Here is an 18,558-nt window from a genome sequence, read left to right as displayed (position 1 = left end):
TTGGACACCAAATGATATGATGGATTTAAAAGTAATGATTTTTCATCCTTCCAATAGATACCTGTCGAATCAATGCTAAACACGTATATTTTTTTCCCTTACTAAGAAGCTGCCTTGAGTTTTACAGCAAAAATTAGCTACAAACTTAAACTGCTGCTAATGTTATGCACGATCTATTCGTGCTAAATTGTACTTTTTATCATTTTTTTCCAGTTCTTTCTTATTACAGCAGTTTAAATATTTTCCCTTGCATGAGATGAAAGTTTGATGAAAATTCACCAGAAAACACAATTCTTCTATAGAAGATGAGTGTTGTTGAAGCACCGGGAAATACTGCACTGCATATATAATGCTAAGTGATATTGAAATCTTTTAAAACACCTGCAGATTCACCTGGCAGTGAAATTACTTTTAAATGAAATTAATTACATTTTTCAGGTTTTCAGTTAGTGCTGACTGGTAGCAGTTTTTATCCGTGTGAAAATGTGTATGTTTATGTGCTTTGACAGTGTTTTATTTATTAGTTTACAACCATATAACACTGACTCACCCTCTGGGAGTTGGCGTAGCTGATTCATCTCAACAGAGAGCAGCTGCAGGGTGGGGGCCCAAGATACACATTTCCATCTGGTCCAAGGTCTTGAGCGATATTTATCTCTAAGATGTTGACCCCTGAGGTTTCTTCCAGTGCACAGGGACAAACGTGTGATACTGTTGTTTCCCAGCCACACACTCCTGAGGTTATAATGTGGCTGGTGAAATGTTACAGATTTGAGGAGGTTATGAGAAAAGTCCAGCTCCGTGACAGAGTCCTGGATGTGCTGGGGCACCGAGGAAAGGCCAGCTGAGGAACAGTTCAACAGGAAAGCACTCTGACAGGTGCAGGACTGCAGACATGCAGGTGAGGAAGAGGAGCAGAGAAGCGAAGACACAAGGACTAACACAGCGGCCAAAAAAGGCCCCTGCGGTGCTGCCATCACAAGCTGCCCTGAGAGTACAGATTGTCACATTGCACTTAGAAATAAATTAAAAAGGAAGAACTATTTTTGCTTCACAGATAGGTTTAAATTAGCATTCACGGCAATAAAAATGAAGCTATTACATGAACATGAGGTCTACGTTATAATAGGTGATGAGCCCAACCTAAACACTATGCAATCTGAATATGTAAGTTTATTTTTTTGAAAGACAACCTAATGGACACACATCTAAAAGTATTTATATATTTACCCATAAAAGGTTTTTCTCTTTTTCAAAAACCTCGGGTTACGCTCATCACCAGTGATGGGTTAAAAAAGGTTAAATATAAAAGTAAACACACAGTAAATGAACTGAAGACTCACCTGTGCATCCACTCTTTGCCAAACTGACATGAAACCTTGTGACTCTTCACACCCGGAGAGCTTTACTTCAGCTGTCTCAAGCAAGTTCTGATCGAAGTCTGAGGTGTATTTTGCTGCGTCTAGCTTAACACGTCCCTGCCCAAAGAAGCTGCTCTGCGATTCATACAATCATTTACACATCTGGTTAATGTCTTACTGTCACAGTCTTACTGTGATGGTGTAAGTTTATGGCGAAGACCAAACCTTCATACTTTGCATTCTATTAGACAATAAAGCGCTATAATGAGGCGCAGTACGCTTTTATGGTTTTAAATGACCGTGGGCGCATTTACTGAAACAATGATAACACTTTTCACATAGCAACACATTTCTTTATTGAAACAAACATGCCAATGAAACGTTGGACAAATTTCCAAATAAGGCTGGTCGCAATATATTTATTTCTTCGGTTTTTCTTCGATCAAATAAGCTGTTCTTTCATGACAGGCATGAAGTCTGTGCTCTGAGAACAACTATTGACGTTAACATCAGTAATCGTTAACATCAGTTGACAACAGACAAGACAATCCAAAGCAAAGTCAAATATTATATATTATATTGCACAAAATTCAAACAACCCCATATAGGTTGCACCCACAGTAGCTGATGAACTAAAATTCTCAACATTTGCATTAATCTGTAGCAGAATGTAGTGCACACTGTTTTTTCAATATTGTATTCTTCTGTTGTTAAAAAAGCTTTTGCAACAAAATTAAAATATTACACATATATCTAATGATATATAGTCCCTTGTATATCCATTGGCACGTGCATGATAAACAGCCCGAGATATGCAGAAAGAAACCTACTCTGCATCACTGGATGGCTTAAAATGTATCATGTATAACAATTTATCATTAACTCTGTGCATTGCATTACCTGCAAATTTTACATACATCATTACAGTCATGTAGTGTCTTCCACATGTCAGCTAATATGACAGAAAATATCACACAGCTGCCCGGAATAATGAAACGGCAAATGGGATCTTAGACAAACCCCATATAGGGTTTTTATATTATTAATACTGGATGGCAAGCCAAAAAAATAAATATTGTATCTGCTCATTACTGCTAAAGGGGAGTGAAAACAATAATAATACCAATAAAGCATACATGAGACACTACATGTATAAAGGCTAATTTACACTATCTCAAAAACTGACATAGATTTAACTCTGTCTTTGCAGAGGATTGAAGGAAGAACTATTTAAAGTTTACATTTTTTGATCTTGTTTAGCGCCATCTTGTGCCAGTACAGAACACGACATCACCGGGTTGGTTGGTTGCTAGGGGTGCAACAATACTCGTATCGATATTGAACCATTCGGTACGCATATGTATCGAACAATACAAAATTTTTAATTTATTTTATCAACTTTCCTTCTGACGATGCTGTCTGTGTTGAGCGCTCAGTGGATCTGCGCTCGACAGTGCAGCCTAGGCGGAGTAGTCGAACGCAGATTCACTGAGCGCAGGGCAAGCTAGAGAGACTGAAGTTAAGCTCTCGTTGCAACATGGCAAATTGAACCTCCCCCACCCTCATTCAGATCTGGCGTTTGGAACTATTTTGGTTCTCATGTGACGTATGACCCTGAAGGTAAGCGCGTCATGGACAAAAGTAAAACAGTATGTCGGATGTGCCACGCAATGCTCAATTACATTGGTGGGAACTAGTGCGTTAGCGCAGTTTGCTCGTTAACGTGTTGGCCGTCCAGCCCCACGCACGGGGCGATCCGCGGTAGCTCGTTAACGGAGATTTGCCGTGTTGTGGCGTTAACGTCAGTTCAACGAGATTAACGCTGACAGCACTAGTGGGAACACAACGAATATGACTGCACATTTACGCCGACATCATCCTAGTGCAAAGACAAGTGGAAGCAGACAAAAACAACAAGCACGCATGCTACAAACTTTACTCGAGTCATTTAGACAGCCGTTAGCACATGATTCTCCTTATGGGGACCTGATATGTTTAATATGCTGCTGAGAATATAGCCCAGAAGAAGCGTATAGTATAGCTTTTATTTTGGAAAGAGCCATTTCCCTGTAGTAAACTCTCTTTTCCAAAGATGAGTGATTCCTCAATCAGATAGATGTATTTTTTTTACTTTGTTGTTTCAGCAACATTAAATTTAAAAACTGTACTTTTGAGTTAAAATATATATTTATAATTTTAATAAATGACAAATTAAAAAGGCATGAACATTTTTTTTGTATCGCAAAAATATCGAACCGTGATACCAAAGTATCGAACCGAACCGAACCGTGAATTTTGTGTATCGTTGCACCCCTATTGGTTGCAGCTTATAGACTTACATTAGCTTATGTTAGCTAACTAGTAACCAGTAACTCAGGTGAGAATAAGGACACTAAAATTAAAAAGCAGTCCAAGGGTATCACTTTTGTGCTGTCCCTGGCTGCAACAATAAATTTTATCAAAAAAAACAAAAACAAAGCTATATTCAGTTTCACTTTCTGTCTCTTAAGCAGTAAGTGGTTCCCTTGTTGTTTGGCTAGCTGCATTGAAACAGTAAAATCCTCCTGTTAGGCACAGTAGGTGACCAACACTCGTTTACAAAGGTTTATAAAGCACTTTATGAATGAGGACTGTGTGGAGGAGACCCTGTTTGAGTCAGGTGACAGGTGGTTCACCAGACCGACACACTGCTGTCCGATACCACACCGTTTCTTCAGTAGGTGAGTGTACCTAGAAGCACAATCAGCTGGCAAAACAGATGTTTGCAAGATGCAATCAGCACTATTTATGCAATAAAATAGTCTCTTTTCCTATGCACATCCAAACAGTTTACAACACAACATACATAAAAACATACATAAATTTTATTGCATAAATTTGATCGCAGGTTGTGGCCTTTAACTGATTGCGCTGCTAGGTACATCTGGCCAGACGAGGAAAAAAACCTGAGTTTCTAACACCAGCTTGTTGGTCTGGTAAAACAACCTGTTACTTGACTCAAACAAGCTCTCCTCCACTCAGTGCTCATTTAGAAAGTGCTTTACGAACCCAAACATTACAGATAACAGGTGGATTTTCCTGTTTCAATGCAGCTAGCCAATTAACGAAGAACCAATTACTGCTTTAGAGACAAAAAGTGAAACTGATCAGCATTTCCTTGGTTTTTTTAACATAAAATGCATCATTGCAGCCAGGGGCAATAAAAAAGTGATCCCCTTTGATCCCTGCTTTTTTTGGTTTTAGTGTCCTTATTATCACCTGAGTTACTGGTTCTGTGATTAGTTAGCTAACATAAACTAATGAAATGCCCTGGTGATGTCATGTTCTATACTGGCACCAGATGGCGTTAAACATTTTCAAAAAATGTAAACTTGAAACATTTATTTCTTAAATCCAGCTTCCCAGAGAGAGTTAAATCTAGTTTTTGAGAGTAGGGCTCCATAGTGTACATTAGCCTTTGTACGTGTAGTGTTTCATGTCCTACTATATAGAAGTAACATAGACTGATATCATCTCAAGTTGGCAAATCTGCAGAAAAACAAAATACTACAGTTTTTATCTTTGGCCAAGTGGCAAAAATAATAAGACCCACACTAAGACCCATGACCCACAGAGATATTATGCCCAAGCCATTATGAATGTCCTATATATTAGAGCTCCACACTATCAAAAATAAATTTGAAAGTGGTTTATCTGAATTCAGTGTGGACTGATTGAGATGCAATAGCAGATTCCAGTCCTAGTGAGCCTTCTTACATGGGTTATCTAAAGTCTGGCAGCCCATGTTGGTAAATTTCACCCGCACACGGAACAGAGTTCCATCTTCACACATGCAGAGCTTGTACCTCTCCTGACCTTCATTGAAATACAGATCTCCTGCAGAGTTAGGAAAACGCGTGGCATTGAACATGACCGATCCATTGAGCACGATGCTGTTCTCCTGCGAAGACAAATCATCATTACTCATCGATCTTCTGGCCCTTTACTCGATCGGCTTTATTGTAGGAAAAATTCCATACTCACAGCCCTGAGCTCAATGTTTCCACCCATTTTGAACTCGATTGTCCGACCCATGATGTTGACCCCTTCGTTACCACGAATGATGGCAGAGTCTCCTTTAATGTTCAGGTCAGATGCTGCATTACTGGTGATCTAAAAGTCACAGAGAGAATATGAAGTTTAGAATATAATGTTATGAACAGCAACACAAGACTGTTAACAAAAAAGTTAAAAAATAAAATCAAATAAAAACGATACTGTGAAAGACATTTTTAACGAATATTTTTTCCTCCACTTATTAAATGTGATGCAGCATGGCTGCAAATATCTCTTAAGGCTACTGTATTTCCACTAAGCAGTTTATTAGGCAGTATAATGTGAAAATAAATAGCACACTATGTGCACACTCTGTGCTGGGCCTTTTCCAGCTAGCCTGGATGAGGAGGGAACCCCCCGCTCAGCGCAGCCACATGTGCCTGAGGTGTGACCTGGGCAGTTAGCCAGTGAAATTTGCTTCCTCTGTGATGCTGGCAACTTTTCCATTTTTGGCTTGTGGTAATACAATTGTGTTCATTCTGGTCAACTGACAGTTTCTTGTAGATCTAGTGGCATTTTTATCAAAAGTTTAATCATTTACAAAAGTGTACACAAAAGTTTATTGTTACTAAATTTAACAAATATGCATCTTTTGACATCTTCAAGTTAAAAATTCATAGAAAATAAAGAAATATAAATTAAATCTTTTTTGCATGTTATTCTAGAAGTTTAGAAAGTTTAGGAAAAAAGTAAAAAAATAAATTTTTCTAGCTTTAGCTGTGTTTTTGGAACCTGCGTCACAAATATGTCGCAAACATATTTGTTTGTGATTATTTATTCTGAATCTTTTGAAAGGCACCACTGCTTGGAATTCAGCTCTGTTACGAATTTTCTTGAAACTTTGTTTAGCAGCTTTGCACACCTGTTTTTTCTGTCAGGTTCTCTCAGCCTCTGATAAACTGGAGTCATGGTGAACTGTAAACTTTATATCCCTCCATAGACTTTCTAGATTTTCAGATTTAAATATATTTCTTTAGAATAGCCCAGTTTTGTTTAAACTTTCACATGATGTGGCATCTATGAATGTTTAGATCTGAAGTAGATTTGTGAAAACAACTTTCACAAGGTTAAAAGATGAATTCATAACTGAGCCTTTCTTCTGTTTACACTGATGAAGTTCAGCATCTTCATGGGGACTTTTCCATGTTCTGTAAATATGCTGTTTTGCTTTACCTTTATGGATTATTAGCTAATGTTTGGTACAGGTTATAAAACACTGACAGGACTAATGAAATACTTTGTTATTGCACCCATCAGTGAGTTACTGGAAACCGTACACACCCTTTCTGTGGAAGCTTTTTTAACGCTGAGGACTTTGACTCCTTTGGGCAAATGAAACTCGTGGTTTTCAAAGTCAGTGCTGAAGAATGTGGTCTGGGTCCGAGGGTCTGTGAAGGATATGCCGACATCACTGACGATTGAGGTCTTGTCCTTTTCTACGCTCAGCTTTGTAGTGCCTTGCTGGAAGACTACCTGTAGCAACACATGTTAAATAAAAGAGGAGAGTTTTTAATGTGTGCGCATTATGGGCTTTTCTTGTCTTTTTATCGATACTCAGCTTTTACTAAACTCTGTAACACACTCTGTATTGCTCACCGGGTTGTTGTTACCAACAATGACCAGATCCTGGTCTTTACGGCCTCCTACTGTGCTCTTGTGCAGCGGGTGGACAATACCCATGTCTGCTTTCTGTTTGAAGCGCAGCAGGCCACTCTCATGGAACTCCATACTGTCGCAGCCATTCGGACCGATGCGGATCACTGTCCATATAACCAATGTGATCTGTGAGGCGACAGCATGCACAAAATATACAGATCACACACTAAAAAAAAGCAACACACAGACAAATACACTGATGTTTTAGGTACTCACAATTAAATTAATTAAGGCGAGGAGGAAGAGGATGATAATGATGCACACAGCCATGTTTCCTTTGCGTCCTCTTAGCCCTGTCTTATGAAGACGCTCTTCCTCTATGGGTACATAGCCTGCTTTGAAATTACTGTTGTGCTCCTTGTTGATAGTACGGCGTTCTATGGCTTTTTCTCGCATGGACTTCTTCACTGGCCCATTGGAGCTTTCCTAGAAGCCAGAAAACAAACTCTGAGGTCTAATGCTTACAGTCTTAATAACAAGTAATAACAGATAATAAAACCTGTAATCTATGGTGTAACTGTCCCACATTTACCACGTAACTCTACTGAATTACTTGAAGTACCTACTGTTTCTAAACGTAGACACTTAAAATGTAGTTATAGCAAGAAATGGTAGTAACAATTAGAGAAACTAATTATACTGTAAGAACTTATAAATAAGAAGACCTATGAGTATTTTAACGGAGAAAGAAATGAAAGCTACATGCATGCATTTTTAAATTAATTAACACCTTCATGTTGTTTTAATGGAAAGTAAAAACAACCTTTCCTCTTTTTACAATGTAATTACACAGTTGTTAGGGTGTATTTGAGAGTATCCACTCATAAGCCTAATTTTATAGCTTTAGAGCACATATTGATTATTGAGATTGGTTTACCCAGAATCTCACGTTTACGCACCAACTGTTGTATTTTCTCGACTTTCTTTTCTTTTTGAATCGCCTCTACTTTCTTTTTAGGTTTAAATTAAAGTTTTTAGTTCCTCCCTGTTTTCAATGTCCTCTCTGCATCTGTTAAATACCCGCGACAGCCTGTCGCTGGCCATAACTAAAAATAAACTGTACTCATTTTGGCAGCAAAATGGAAATAACCTGCTCTCCGCTGTATCAATATTACACAGCTATAGTTTTATTCTCTTCATAGTGTTGTAATAAATTCGCTGTCAAACAGCAGGTCTAGTAAAAGAATAAGATTTTTATTTATTTCCATATGACGCTTTCGCTACCCATAGCAGAGGCCACTAATGTTTTCTGTTACACTGATATTCCGATAGAGCCCAGACAAAAGCCCAGTATGCTTTTAAAAAAAAAAAATTAATCCAGTTTATATTGTGTATTATTTAGAAACATATATATAAGTGTTCCGTTAACTAAATGCAAAAAAGGCGGAGAAAAACGCAAGAATAACAACAAATACGGAACATAACGGACCTGTTCAGACGCCATGTTGACCCTCCCTCTTCTGCTTGCTGAGAGTTCGGAGCAAACCACTTTTCACAGATAAAGGGGACAGTACTCCATAATGATTATGTTTTTAGTTGTGGACTGAATGGTAGTTGAATATGACTTGACTATAGAAAACAAATACATACACAATAAATATAAAAAACAGATAAATAAAAAAAAATCTATCAAAATTTTTTGATGACATTGAAAAATGGCATATTCCAAACTCAGCCAGCCAATGACAGAAAAATCCTAAAATAGAAGAAACGGTCCATTCATATTTTCCACAGGTGAACTGTCAGCAGCGGACACGATTCTTAAATAATAATAATAATAATAATAATAATGATAATAATAATGATGATGATGATGATGACGATGATGATGATGATGATAGATAGATAGATAGATAGATAGATAGATAGTAATAACATTACTATTAATTATATATATTTCATAGCTGTACATAGCATAGTGATCATTTTTTATCACAAAAAATTGTGATACAATTGTGATCATACACTCAAAAAGTCATATTTAGGATAACGTATTTAAAGGCATTAATTGAAATGATTGCTAAATTTGATCTGGATTACAATACATAAGTACAACACACATAACTATTCCAGTTATTATTTTAGATACAACAATGAACTGCACATTTAATTTAGTATGTCATATTATCGTATAATCGGATTTGACCCAACACCGCCACTCGAGCAGCACCTGACCCCAAGGGGGGTTAGTTAACTCCCTCGGTATTGGTTTCGTTTAACAGGATGTCATTACGATCGTATTTACATCTGGGGGGAGACCACAGTCTGCAGAGGCCTGACTGAGACGGGAGTAATTTATTTAAACCCTGCGTTCGTTGCTCCCGTCGTCTCCTCACTCGGTTGCCACAACTGAAGGCGGCGCTTGGCATTCGTGTCGCAGGTGCAGAAAGCTGCCGGTCCAGGAATTTTTACTACACTCCTCGTTAAGACGTACCCCCCTCCGCCTGCTGCTACTGCTGCAGGCCTCCTCCTGGGGATTTTTAAAACCTCCCGAGGATTGTGGATCGACATGGCTGACACTTTAAGGAGATTGACCAACACATCTTCATTCAGCGTCTTACAGGACAAGCTTGAGAGTTGGCACAAGGACTACCATGTAAGTTCATCAATAAGTCATGATTGACCTAAATCTGACCACACAACTTCATCCGTGTTAGCCAGTCCTATTTCCATGATCACTATCCACTGAATTGGTATATTTGCATACAGTTGAACCTTTTAGCCAAAGGGTTTCAGATATATTATGAGCATCCTCGTCTTCAGAACATGACAAATAGGTTTGTCTGCTCTCGTCCATTACTGATTTTTATTCGTTAAACCTGTGATTTTCATTTGTTTTGTTCCACTTTATTATTATAATCATAAATGAAACTGTTACAGGCAGTTTGGAAACGCTTTAAATCATTTTAAAAAATACAGCAAAGGAATGCATTTGTTTAGATTTGATTTCCCAGTGGAGTTTGGTTGGTATGGACGCCGGTTGCCATGGGTACTTTTAGACAGCTCCAAAGATATTTGCCTCATGTTGAGATGGTTCACTTCCTCTTTCTTCCTGTAGAGGCAATAACTTCAAACGTAGGCATCAAATGCCTTCGAGTGTTTACAGCTAATACGAAATAAAGCTAATAAGAAACTAATAAGTAAAAATGAGTAATAAGTAAGTAATAAAGAAATAACCATCATAATATATATAATATAACAATATAGTACTATATCGATTAATTGATTATATATATTGATTTTTTTAAAGAAAATCTAGGAGACGTACCCTAACAGACCTAACAAACCTCCTAAACTAAATATTGTTTAAATAAATTTAATATAATAAATAGGTACACGGCATAAAACAATGGAGTTTTTTTGCTGAGCTACTTTTTGCTTGGCTAAATTGTGAATAAATCTTTCCTGTAACCTTCTGTCAGGAAAAGTGAAGCTTAAGAAATGAAATTATGGGAGAACAGGGCAATACCTTCGACTATATAAACGTGGACAATAACATTCATAACATTCACAGGGAAATGCTATTTTTCAATTGTTTTAAAACCCTAGTTTTGTGTCAGAGTCTGCAAACTTTTTAAGCAGTTTTTATCAAATGCAATTTTCCCACCTACAGTTCTAAAACATATATGTTAGTTTAATCTGTGATTCTAAATAAGCTTTAAGTGAATCGTTGTCTGTTTCTTTGTACTAGACAGCGTGTACTCTACCTCTGGCACTGTGACAGCTGGGGAAGGCTCCATGTGACTATGATGGATAAGTGGTTAAGATAATGGAAAAATAAATTTGTTTCCTTTTTTTTAACCCTCCAAGGTGATTTCTTGTGACCAGAATCTGAACAGATGTTGTGAGCTGATTGAAATCACCGCCAAAATCCAGGGCCAACTGTTTGCCATCCTCAACCTTACAGCTGCAGAAGGTACAAGCTTCATCAGTTTATTTATGTTTATTTTATTGAGCACAGGTTCTAACATTTTGTCACTAATCAGGTGGACACTATGCTGGAGTGGACACTCTGAAAACACGACTACTACCATGGCTCGGATCCTGTTTCTCAATGGCGAGGCCCTCAGTCAGTGATGACACCAGTCTACAGCTCATCCAGGTGACTCCATCTATCAGTAAACCAGAAAATCTGTCAGAGTGTTCATATATATGACATATATATCATCATTTTTAAATGTTAGGATTCAGCAGAGAAGGACAGAAAGATCAGGGAGCTCTCTGCCTCCCATGAGAATGACTTGCAGAAGCTGGAGACTCAGCTGTGCTCCGCTCGGCTACAGCTGGAGTCAGTCAGAGCAGAGTGAGTCTAAATTATAGATTAAAAAAAACTGTCAGACCTTCTTACCTCAGCTTCAATGGCTCATATTTAACTTTGGTCAGTAAATACAGGTACCGATCTGTTTAAACAGGCTGCTTGATGCTCAGAAGGAACTGGATGAGACAAAGAGCAAGTCTACAACCACCTTTCTGGCCACTGAAGATGAAATATTACAACTGAAAGCTGAGTAGGTGATGTAGATGATTTACTTGTTTTAATATGCACGTATGAGTTTTTCTGTTAATGTGAAGTGTGTCTGTGCTTCAGTTTGAGATCCGCACATGAGCAGGTGGACATTTATAAGAGAAAGCTGGAAGCTCTCGATGACTATGAGCGGCAGATTCGCCTGTTGAGAGACGAAGTGTCTTACCTGAGCACAGAGAAAGCCATGCTGCAAGCGAGGTACACACACAAACATTACACGCTCACACACTGACACCGTTCAGCGTCTTAAATAATTAATATGTTAGATTTTTTCTGTCTCTCAGGTTGGTGAGGAGTCGTTCTCCGAGCCCTTTGTCCAGGCACAGCCGCTCTTCCAGCCCCGGAAGGAGTGAGTCACCCACCCGAGCCCAGCTCACTAACTCCTCCCGCCACGCCCGCCTTGTGTCGCGCTTCAATGACCTGTATGCTGTGGAGCGTCTGGATGCCCAGGCCCTGCTTCGCCGCTACATTTCTGACTTGGAGATGGTCCAGAGAATAATCTTTATTGCAGTTGTGGTATGGCTGCAGCTATTTTAGAGCTGTGTGTACACAGAGCTGATCATTTGATCTGCTGTCTGCTGCGATTCATGGAAATGTATGTATTGCCTGCTTTCCTGTTATAGGAATCCTTCAAGACAGCAAAACTGGCTTACCGTCAGTTCAGGCTACGAGTCAGAAAGACACTGTCCACATCTCACTTTGGGCCGGAAAGTTTAGAAGATGCAGCTGTGGACTACATCGTCAGAAACCTGGACCTTTATGATGTTCAGACCAGCGTCAATGTAGGATGATGCGTCTCATGTGTGCTGTGCAACACTCATGAACAAAATGCTGTAGTTCTGAGGGAAACCATGATCGTCTTTCATCTCTGCAGGATGTCATCAATGCTATGAATGTGAACCCTCGGATCTCCTTCCCGCCAGAGGTGGACTTTGTCCTCATCAGTTCGTTGATCAGAGAGGCATGCAGAGTGGCCTTCGCCATGCAGACACTGGACCCTCCACTGGACTTGGGCTTTGCCACTGATGGAGAACTATACAATGACATCAAGTCAGTCCTGTTTTTGTACACCCAGCAGTCATTTGTTCATTTTTTAAAGGGAAAGTTTTAAGTAACATGTTTTCCATGATGCAAACAGTCACTACAGAATATCACTCCTTGAACTTCACCCTGTCACTGAAAGCCTCTACCAGTAGATGTCACCCACAACACTTAGATGCACACTTCCAACTCTCCCCTGTCTCTTTCCCTTAAGGTATCGGCGCAGCTACGACTCTGAGTTCACTGCTCCTCTGGTGATGTACCATGTGTGGCCAGCCTTAACGGAAGGAAACACTGTAATAGTGAAGGGCGAGGCTGTGACTAGAAGTGGTGCTCTGGTATTGGTTTTTTAATGTTTAAATATATCACAATTACTGGTTGTTATTTAACAGGGTACGTGAGGACACGAAGATGCATACAAAGCTCGTGTGCATACTGGTGGTTTTTCTGTTTTTGCAGTGGAGCCGAAGCCGCAGCAGAAGCAGTAGTACCAGCCCTGTGCGCTCTCGCTCTCTCAGCCCAACTCGCAGCCTTGTAAGTCACTATAATATTAAATAGTCCAACCACACAGAAAGAAAAGCACAACTTGGGAGTTTTGGTCACACAGGGGATAATTTTCTTTTCCTGGGTATAACATCACTCAGCTACTCATGAAATTATGATTCCTTTCACTTTTTGTACCTAACAACGTGCATGCATACCCATGGCTCTAAGGGTATGTATTTCAGAATCACTTTTTAAAATGTAATTTGGTTTGTTTAAGCTTTAACTTACTCAAAAACTGGAAGTATAATCATCATCATTGTCTTTTTTAGGCATTTAACAGCAGAAGAAGCCTGTCTCCTGGACGTCTCAGAGCTAGCCACCTGTGACATTTGGCCACATGTGCTGAAAGTCAAATGCATGGTCACACTTATGCTTCTACCAAATAAAGCAATGAAACCGTTCATAACCTTACCAACCAAAGGCTGTGTGCATTGTTGGAAGGACGCTTTACAGGACATAAGATGATATAGATTAAGCAAAATTAGCCCAGTAGATAACTGAACAGTTGTTCTACTATATTTACTCTATTAATTTTTGACTAACAGTATTGTAGTGATGCTTGGGAACTTAAAGGAAAGGCATATTTCAGGAACAAAAAAGACCTGCACACTAGCACTTTATTGGTGCTAAAATTAGGACCCATACTCAACACTATCAGTCAACATTTCAGTGGCAGATTGTATTACTGTGCTAGTGATTGGTGCTAATTTAACATCCTCCAGTACTTGAGTTACAGATTTTTGGTCAGTGTTTTTAGTGTTTGTTGGATGCTGTGTTGTTATTCTTATTTTATTTTTTTATCCTTTTAATATTTTTCGTTAGTTTTGGTGCTGTTGTTCTATGTAGATACAGTGGGGCAAAAAAGTATTTAGTCAGCCACCGATTGTGCAAGTTCCCCACCTAAAATGATGACAGAGGTCAGTAATTTGCACCAGAGGTACACTTCAACTGTGAGAGACAGAATGTGAAAAAAAAAAATCCATGAATCCACATGGTAGGATTTGTAAAGAATTTATTCGTAAATCAGGGTGGAAAATAAGTATTTGGTCAATAACAAAAATACAACTCAATACTTTGTAACATAACCTTTGTTGGCAATAACAGAGGTCAAATGTTTACTATAGGTCTTTACCAGGTTTGCACACACAGTAGCTGGTATTTTGGCCCATTCCTCCATGCAGATCTTCTCGAGAGCAGTGATGTTTTGGGGCTGTCGCCGAGCAACACGGACTTTCAACTCCCGCCACAGATTTTCTATGGGGTTGAGGTCTGGAGACTGGCTAGGCCACTCCAGGACTTTCAAATGCTTCTTACGGAGCCACTCCTTTGTTGCCCGGGCGGTGTGTTTTGGATTGTCATGTTGGAAGAGCCAGCCTCGTTTCATCTTCAAAGTTCTCACTGATGGAAGGAGGTTTTGGCTCAAAATCTCACGATACATGGCCCCATTCATTCTGTCCTTAACACGGATCAGTCGTCCTGTCCCCTTGGCAGAAAAACAGCCCCATAGCATGATGTTTCCACCCCCATGCTTCACAGTAGGTATGGTGTTCTTGGGATGCAACTCAGTATTCTTCTTCCTCCAAACACGACGAGTTGAGTTTATACCAAAAAGTTCTACTTTGGTTTCATCTGACCACATGACATTCTCCCAATCCTCTGCTGTATCATCCATGTGCTCTCTGGCAAACTTCAGACGGGCCTGGACATGCACTGGCTTCAGCAGCGGAACACGTCTGGCACTGCGGGATTTGATTCCCTGCCGTTGTAGTGTGTTACTGATGGTGACCTTTGTTACTTTGGTCCCAGCTCTCTGCAGGTCATTCACCAGGTCCCCCCGTGTGGTTCTGGGATCTTTGCTCACCGTTCTCATGATCATTTTGACCCCACGGGATGAGATCTTGCGTGGAGCCCCAGATCGAGGGAGATTATCAGTGGTCTTGTATGTCTTCCATTTTCTGATGATTGCTCCCACAGTTGATTTTTTCACACCAAGCTGCTTGCCTATTGTAGATTCACTCTTCCCAGTCTGGTGCAGGTCTACAATACTTTTCCTGGTGTCCTTCGAAAGCTCTTTGGTCTTGGCCATGGCGGAGTTTGGAGTCTGACTGTTTGAGGCTGTGGACAGGTGTCTTTTATACAGATGATGAGTTCAAACAGGTGCCATTCATACAGGTAACGGGTGGGGGACAGAAAAGCGTCTTACAGAAGACGTTACAGGTCTGTGAGAGCCAGAGATTTTCCTTGTTTGAGGTGACCAAATACTTATTTTCCACCCTAATTTACGAATAAATTCTTTACAAATCCTACCATGTGAATTCATGGATTTTTTTTTTCACATTCTGTCTCTCACAGTTGAAGTGTACCTCTGGTGCAAATTACTGACCTCTGTCATCATTTTAAGTGGGGGAACTTGCACAATCGGTGGCTGACTAAATACTTTTTTGCCCCACTGTATGTAATACCAGATCAGACTTTCAAATAAGATGGTGATGAGATTTTTCCACTAAAAACGTAAAGAGTTGTTCACGTCATCATTGTAAAAAACAGAAGGGTCAGTGGTAGTTTTTTGGGGGAAAAATATCCGGGTGCATTCAGTGTGACAGTGCGTGTCTTCTTATTTCAAACGGATTAAAGAAGAATTAAAACATATTGATTTTACAGTGATTTGGTTTGCAATGCGAGTATCCTTTAATGGTGCCTTATATCAGCGGTCCCCAACCCCCGGGCCTCGGACCGGTACCGGTCCGTGAGTCGTTTGGTACCGGGCCGCGAGAGTTGAGGCTCAGGTGTGAAATGTATAGTTTTCAGGGTTTTTATCGGTTTTCAGCGTTATTTTGTTATCGTTTTTAACGTTAACTCGGTTTTCCTGGGTCATTTCAGGTGTATTATGAACAAAACTTCTTTTTTTCGGTACCGGTACTAGTTTTATTTTGTTGTATTTATCCGCGACACCTTAAAGGCCGGTCCATGAAAATATTGTCGGGCATAAACCGGTCCGTGGCGCAAAAAAGGTTGGGGACCGCTGCCTTATATGATTGTTTTTTGTATTAAATGGCTGATGCAACTCCAAACTATTTTCTGATTTGTAATGTATCATTTTATATTGATTAAAGACTTTTTTCTGTAGCCTTAGTTCAGTGTAGCAATTAATTTCCTACAGACATTAAAAAAAACATTTATAAATTTCATCAATATAGCATCAGAATCAGAATCAGCATACTTTATTAATCCCTAAAGAAATTAATTGGGTTACATTTGCTCCATTACAGTAACAGTAACAGAAAAAGACTAGACTATTTAACAATACAATATGTTACAGATTTAAGAAATAGCACAATATATACAAATCACTCAATAATAAATATCAAGAATATTGACAGCAACATTACTGAGTAGAAAACAGCATGTACAAGAAGGATGTAACTGTTGCAGTGTTTACAGTGCATTAGATGGAGGGGTTGCACAGGGAGATGGCCACGGGCAGGAATGATTTCCTGTGTTGTTCAGTGGTGCTTTTTGGTAATCTCAGTCTCTCACTGAACATGCACCTGTGGCCAGCCAGCATGGAGTGGGTGGGAGGTATTATCCAACATTGTCTTTATCTTGGACAACATCCGCCTCTCCGACACTACCTTAAGGGAGTCCAGCTCCATCCCCACAACATTACAGACCTTGCCAATCAGTTTGAGTCGGTTGGCATCTGCGACCCCTAACCTGCTCCCCCAGCATGCAACAGTATAGAGGATAGCACTGGCCACAACAGACTCATAGAAAATCCCGAGCATAGTCCGATAGATGTGGAAGGACCTTAGCCGCCTCAGAAAATAGAGATGACTCTGGCATTTCCTGTAAAGTGCAGTGGCGTTTTTAACCCAGTCCAGCATGGTAATGCAGTTAAATCAGAAGGGACAGTTTTCACCAAAACCATTTTTAAACAGCTGATGTGGTGTGGACAGCCAAGTTTGTGAATGTGATAACTCGAGAACAAAGTGACGAATTAGTTTAAAATTCATACCATAGGTATTTCTACGAGGTAGCTGAGGGGGCCCACTGGCCGTCGCCAATATTTTTTTTTGCTGCTGCGTCTTATACTTTTCAAATGGCATTACATTCCTACAGCCCGATCCGGCGGGGAGGTGTGGGAAGCTAGATCGGGCGCCCCCCCCCCTTCCGGCTCTCCTCTCTGCTCTCTCCTATCTTGTCCCTTTTGTCTAACTTCTCTCCATCACCTTTTCTATCCCTTTGAAGAAATGAGGCTCCATAAATGCTAAAGAGGTAAGTATTATTTCTCAGTTGCAGTGAATAGATAGGAGAAAATAAACAGTAGAAAACTAAACAGAAGAAAGAAGAAGAGAAATAACAACTTAACATGAACCAGTGACATACTCCGGGGCCTGATCAACCCTGGCAGGGCCTCCTTGGATGAGGGTGTCTAGTAATAATGGCGGAAGCACCCGATGAATCCAAGGTCCACTACTGACGACGTGTCCCAAATCTTAATATTATAATCTAGATCAGATCTCTAATTCCTCCCCCCCCCCCCAAAAAAATGGCAGATTAGCCTGGGTAAAAGACTGAAAGCTGAGGCACACAACGATGTGTGCTGCTGGTAAAGTTTCTGGGCTGCCTTTCCTCATAACAGCCATCTGTCAAGATTCTCGCCATTTAAAGCAATGCATTATCAAGGACTACAACATCTAGTCCTTTTAATGAATTTCCTACTACTCTGTTTGAACAATAGGGGATGCTGCTACTCCATCAAAGCTCAAGAAGTAAAAACACTGCAATGTGTGGAGCTCAATTTAAGTGTGGATTTAGTCCATCATTCAACACAGAATAAAAAAAACATGGGTTATCACATTAATTGTGCAATTTCAAAAAGCCTGAAATCATTTTACGACGTTTTATGAAAGTTGGAGGAGGAGATAAGGAGCCTTTACTGGCAAAAGCAAAGCCCAAAGTAACACAGAACTGAAGTCCAGCCAAAAAACAGCACAGGAAGCACGAGAAAAATCAGGGAGCACAACAGATGTCTTGACACAAAGGGGCAAAGACATTATTGCATGTGCACAGTGTGCAAATACACTGCACAGGTGAAATCATCAACAGAAGGTGAAACTAGGCCAAAATATACGAGAAAACCAACCTACAAAGTAAAACAGGAAATAATTAAAAGACAATTAAAACTTTGTGCCTTTGCACATGAGGGCAAAGGCACAAACTGAGAAGAATAAAAACTAAATCCAAACAGTCTCAAATACTAAAACTCAGCATTATAACAGATAAACCCCTGGATTGTGGCAATTTAAATGAAATGTTTCTAATAAACTGCGC

The 18,558-nt window shown here is 39.8% G+C and overlaps 2 protein-coding genes across 2 annotated transcripts; one reads left to right on the top strand and one right to left on the bottom strand.

Moving 5' to 3' along the window:
- Nucleotides 1-1,692: 1,692 nt before the first annotated feature.
- sgcb (sarcoglycan, beta (dystrophin-associated glycoprotein)) lies at nt 1,693-8,858 on the bottom strand. Its single transcript, XM_026159907.2, has 6 exons — nt 8,542-8,858; nt 7,329-7,538; nt 7,053-7,238; nt 6,738-6,929; nt 5,385-5,513; nt 1,693-5,301 (listed from the first exon to the last, which is right to left on the bottom strand). The coding sequence occupies exons 1-6, from the start codon at nt 8,554-8,556 to the stop codon at nt 5,101-5,103; spliced, it is 933 nt and encodes a 310-aa protein (XP_026015692.1). The 5' UTR covers nt 8,557-8,858; the 3' UTR covers nt 1,693-5,100.
- A 407-nt stretch (nt 8,859-9,265) lies between these two features.
- spata18 (spermatogenesis associated 18) lies at nt 9,266-16,350 on the top strand. Its single transcript, XM_026159066.2, has 12 exons — nt 9,266-9,708; nt 10,923-11,028; nt 11,099-11,214; nt 11,297-11,415; nt 11,525-11,620; nt 11,701-11,835; nt 11,922-12,153; nt 12,261-12,419; nt 12,512-12,687; nt 12,893-13,016; nt 13,138-13,212; nt 13,494-16,350. The coding sequence occupies exons 1-12, from the start codon at nt 9,622-9,624 to the stop codon at nt 13,548-13,550; spliced, it is 1,482 nt and encodes a 493-aa protein (XP_026014851.1). The 5' UTR covers nt 9,266-9,621; the 3' UTR covers nt 13,551-16,350.
- Nucleotides 16,351-18,558: the final 2,208 nt, after the last annotated feature.

This window comes from Astatotilapia calliptera, chromosome 23, assembly GCF_964374335.1.
Source record: "Astatotilapia calliptera chromosome 23, fAstCal68.1, whole genome shotgun sequence".
Taxonomy (NCBI): Eukaryota; Metazoa; Chordata; class Actinopteri; order Cichliformes; family Cichlidae; genus Astatotilapia; species Astatotilapia calliptera.
The sequence above is the reverse complement of the archived record's forward strand: the minus strand, read 5'-3'. Positions and strand labels throughout refer to the sequence as shown.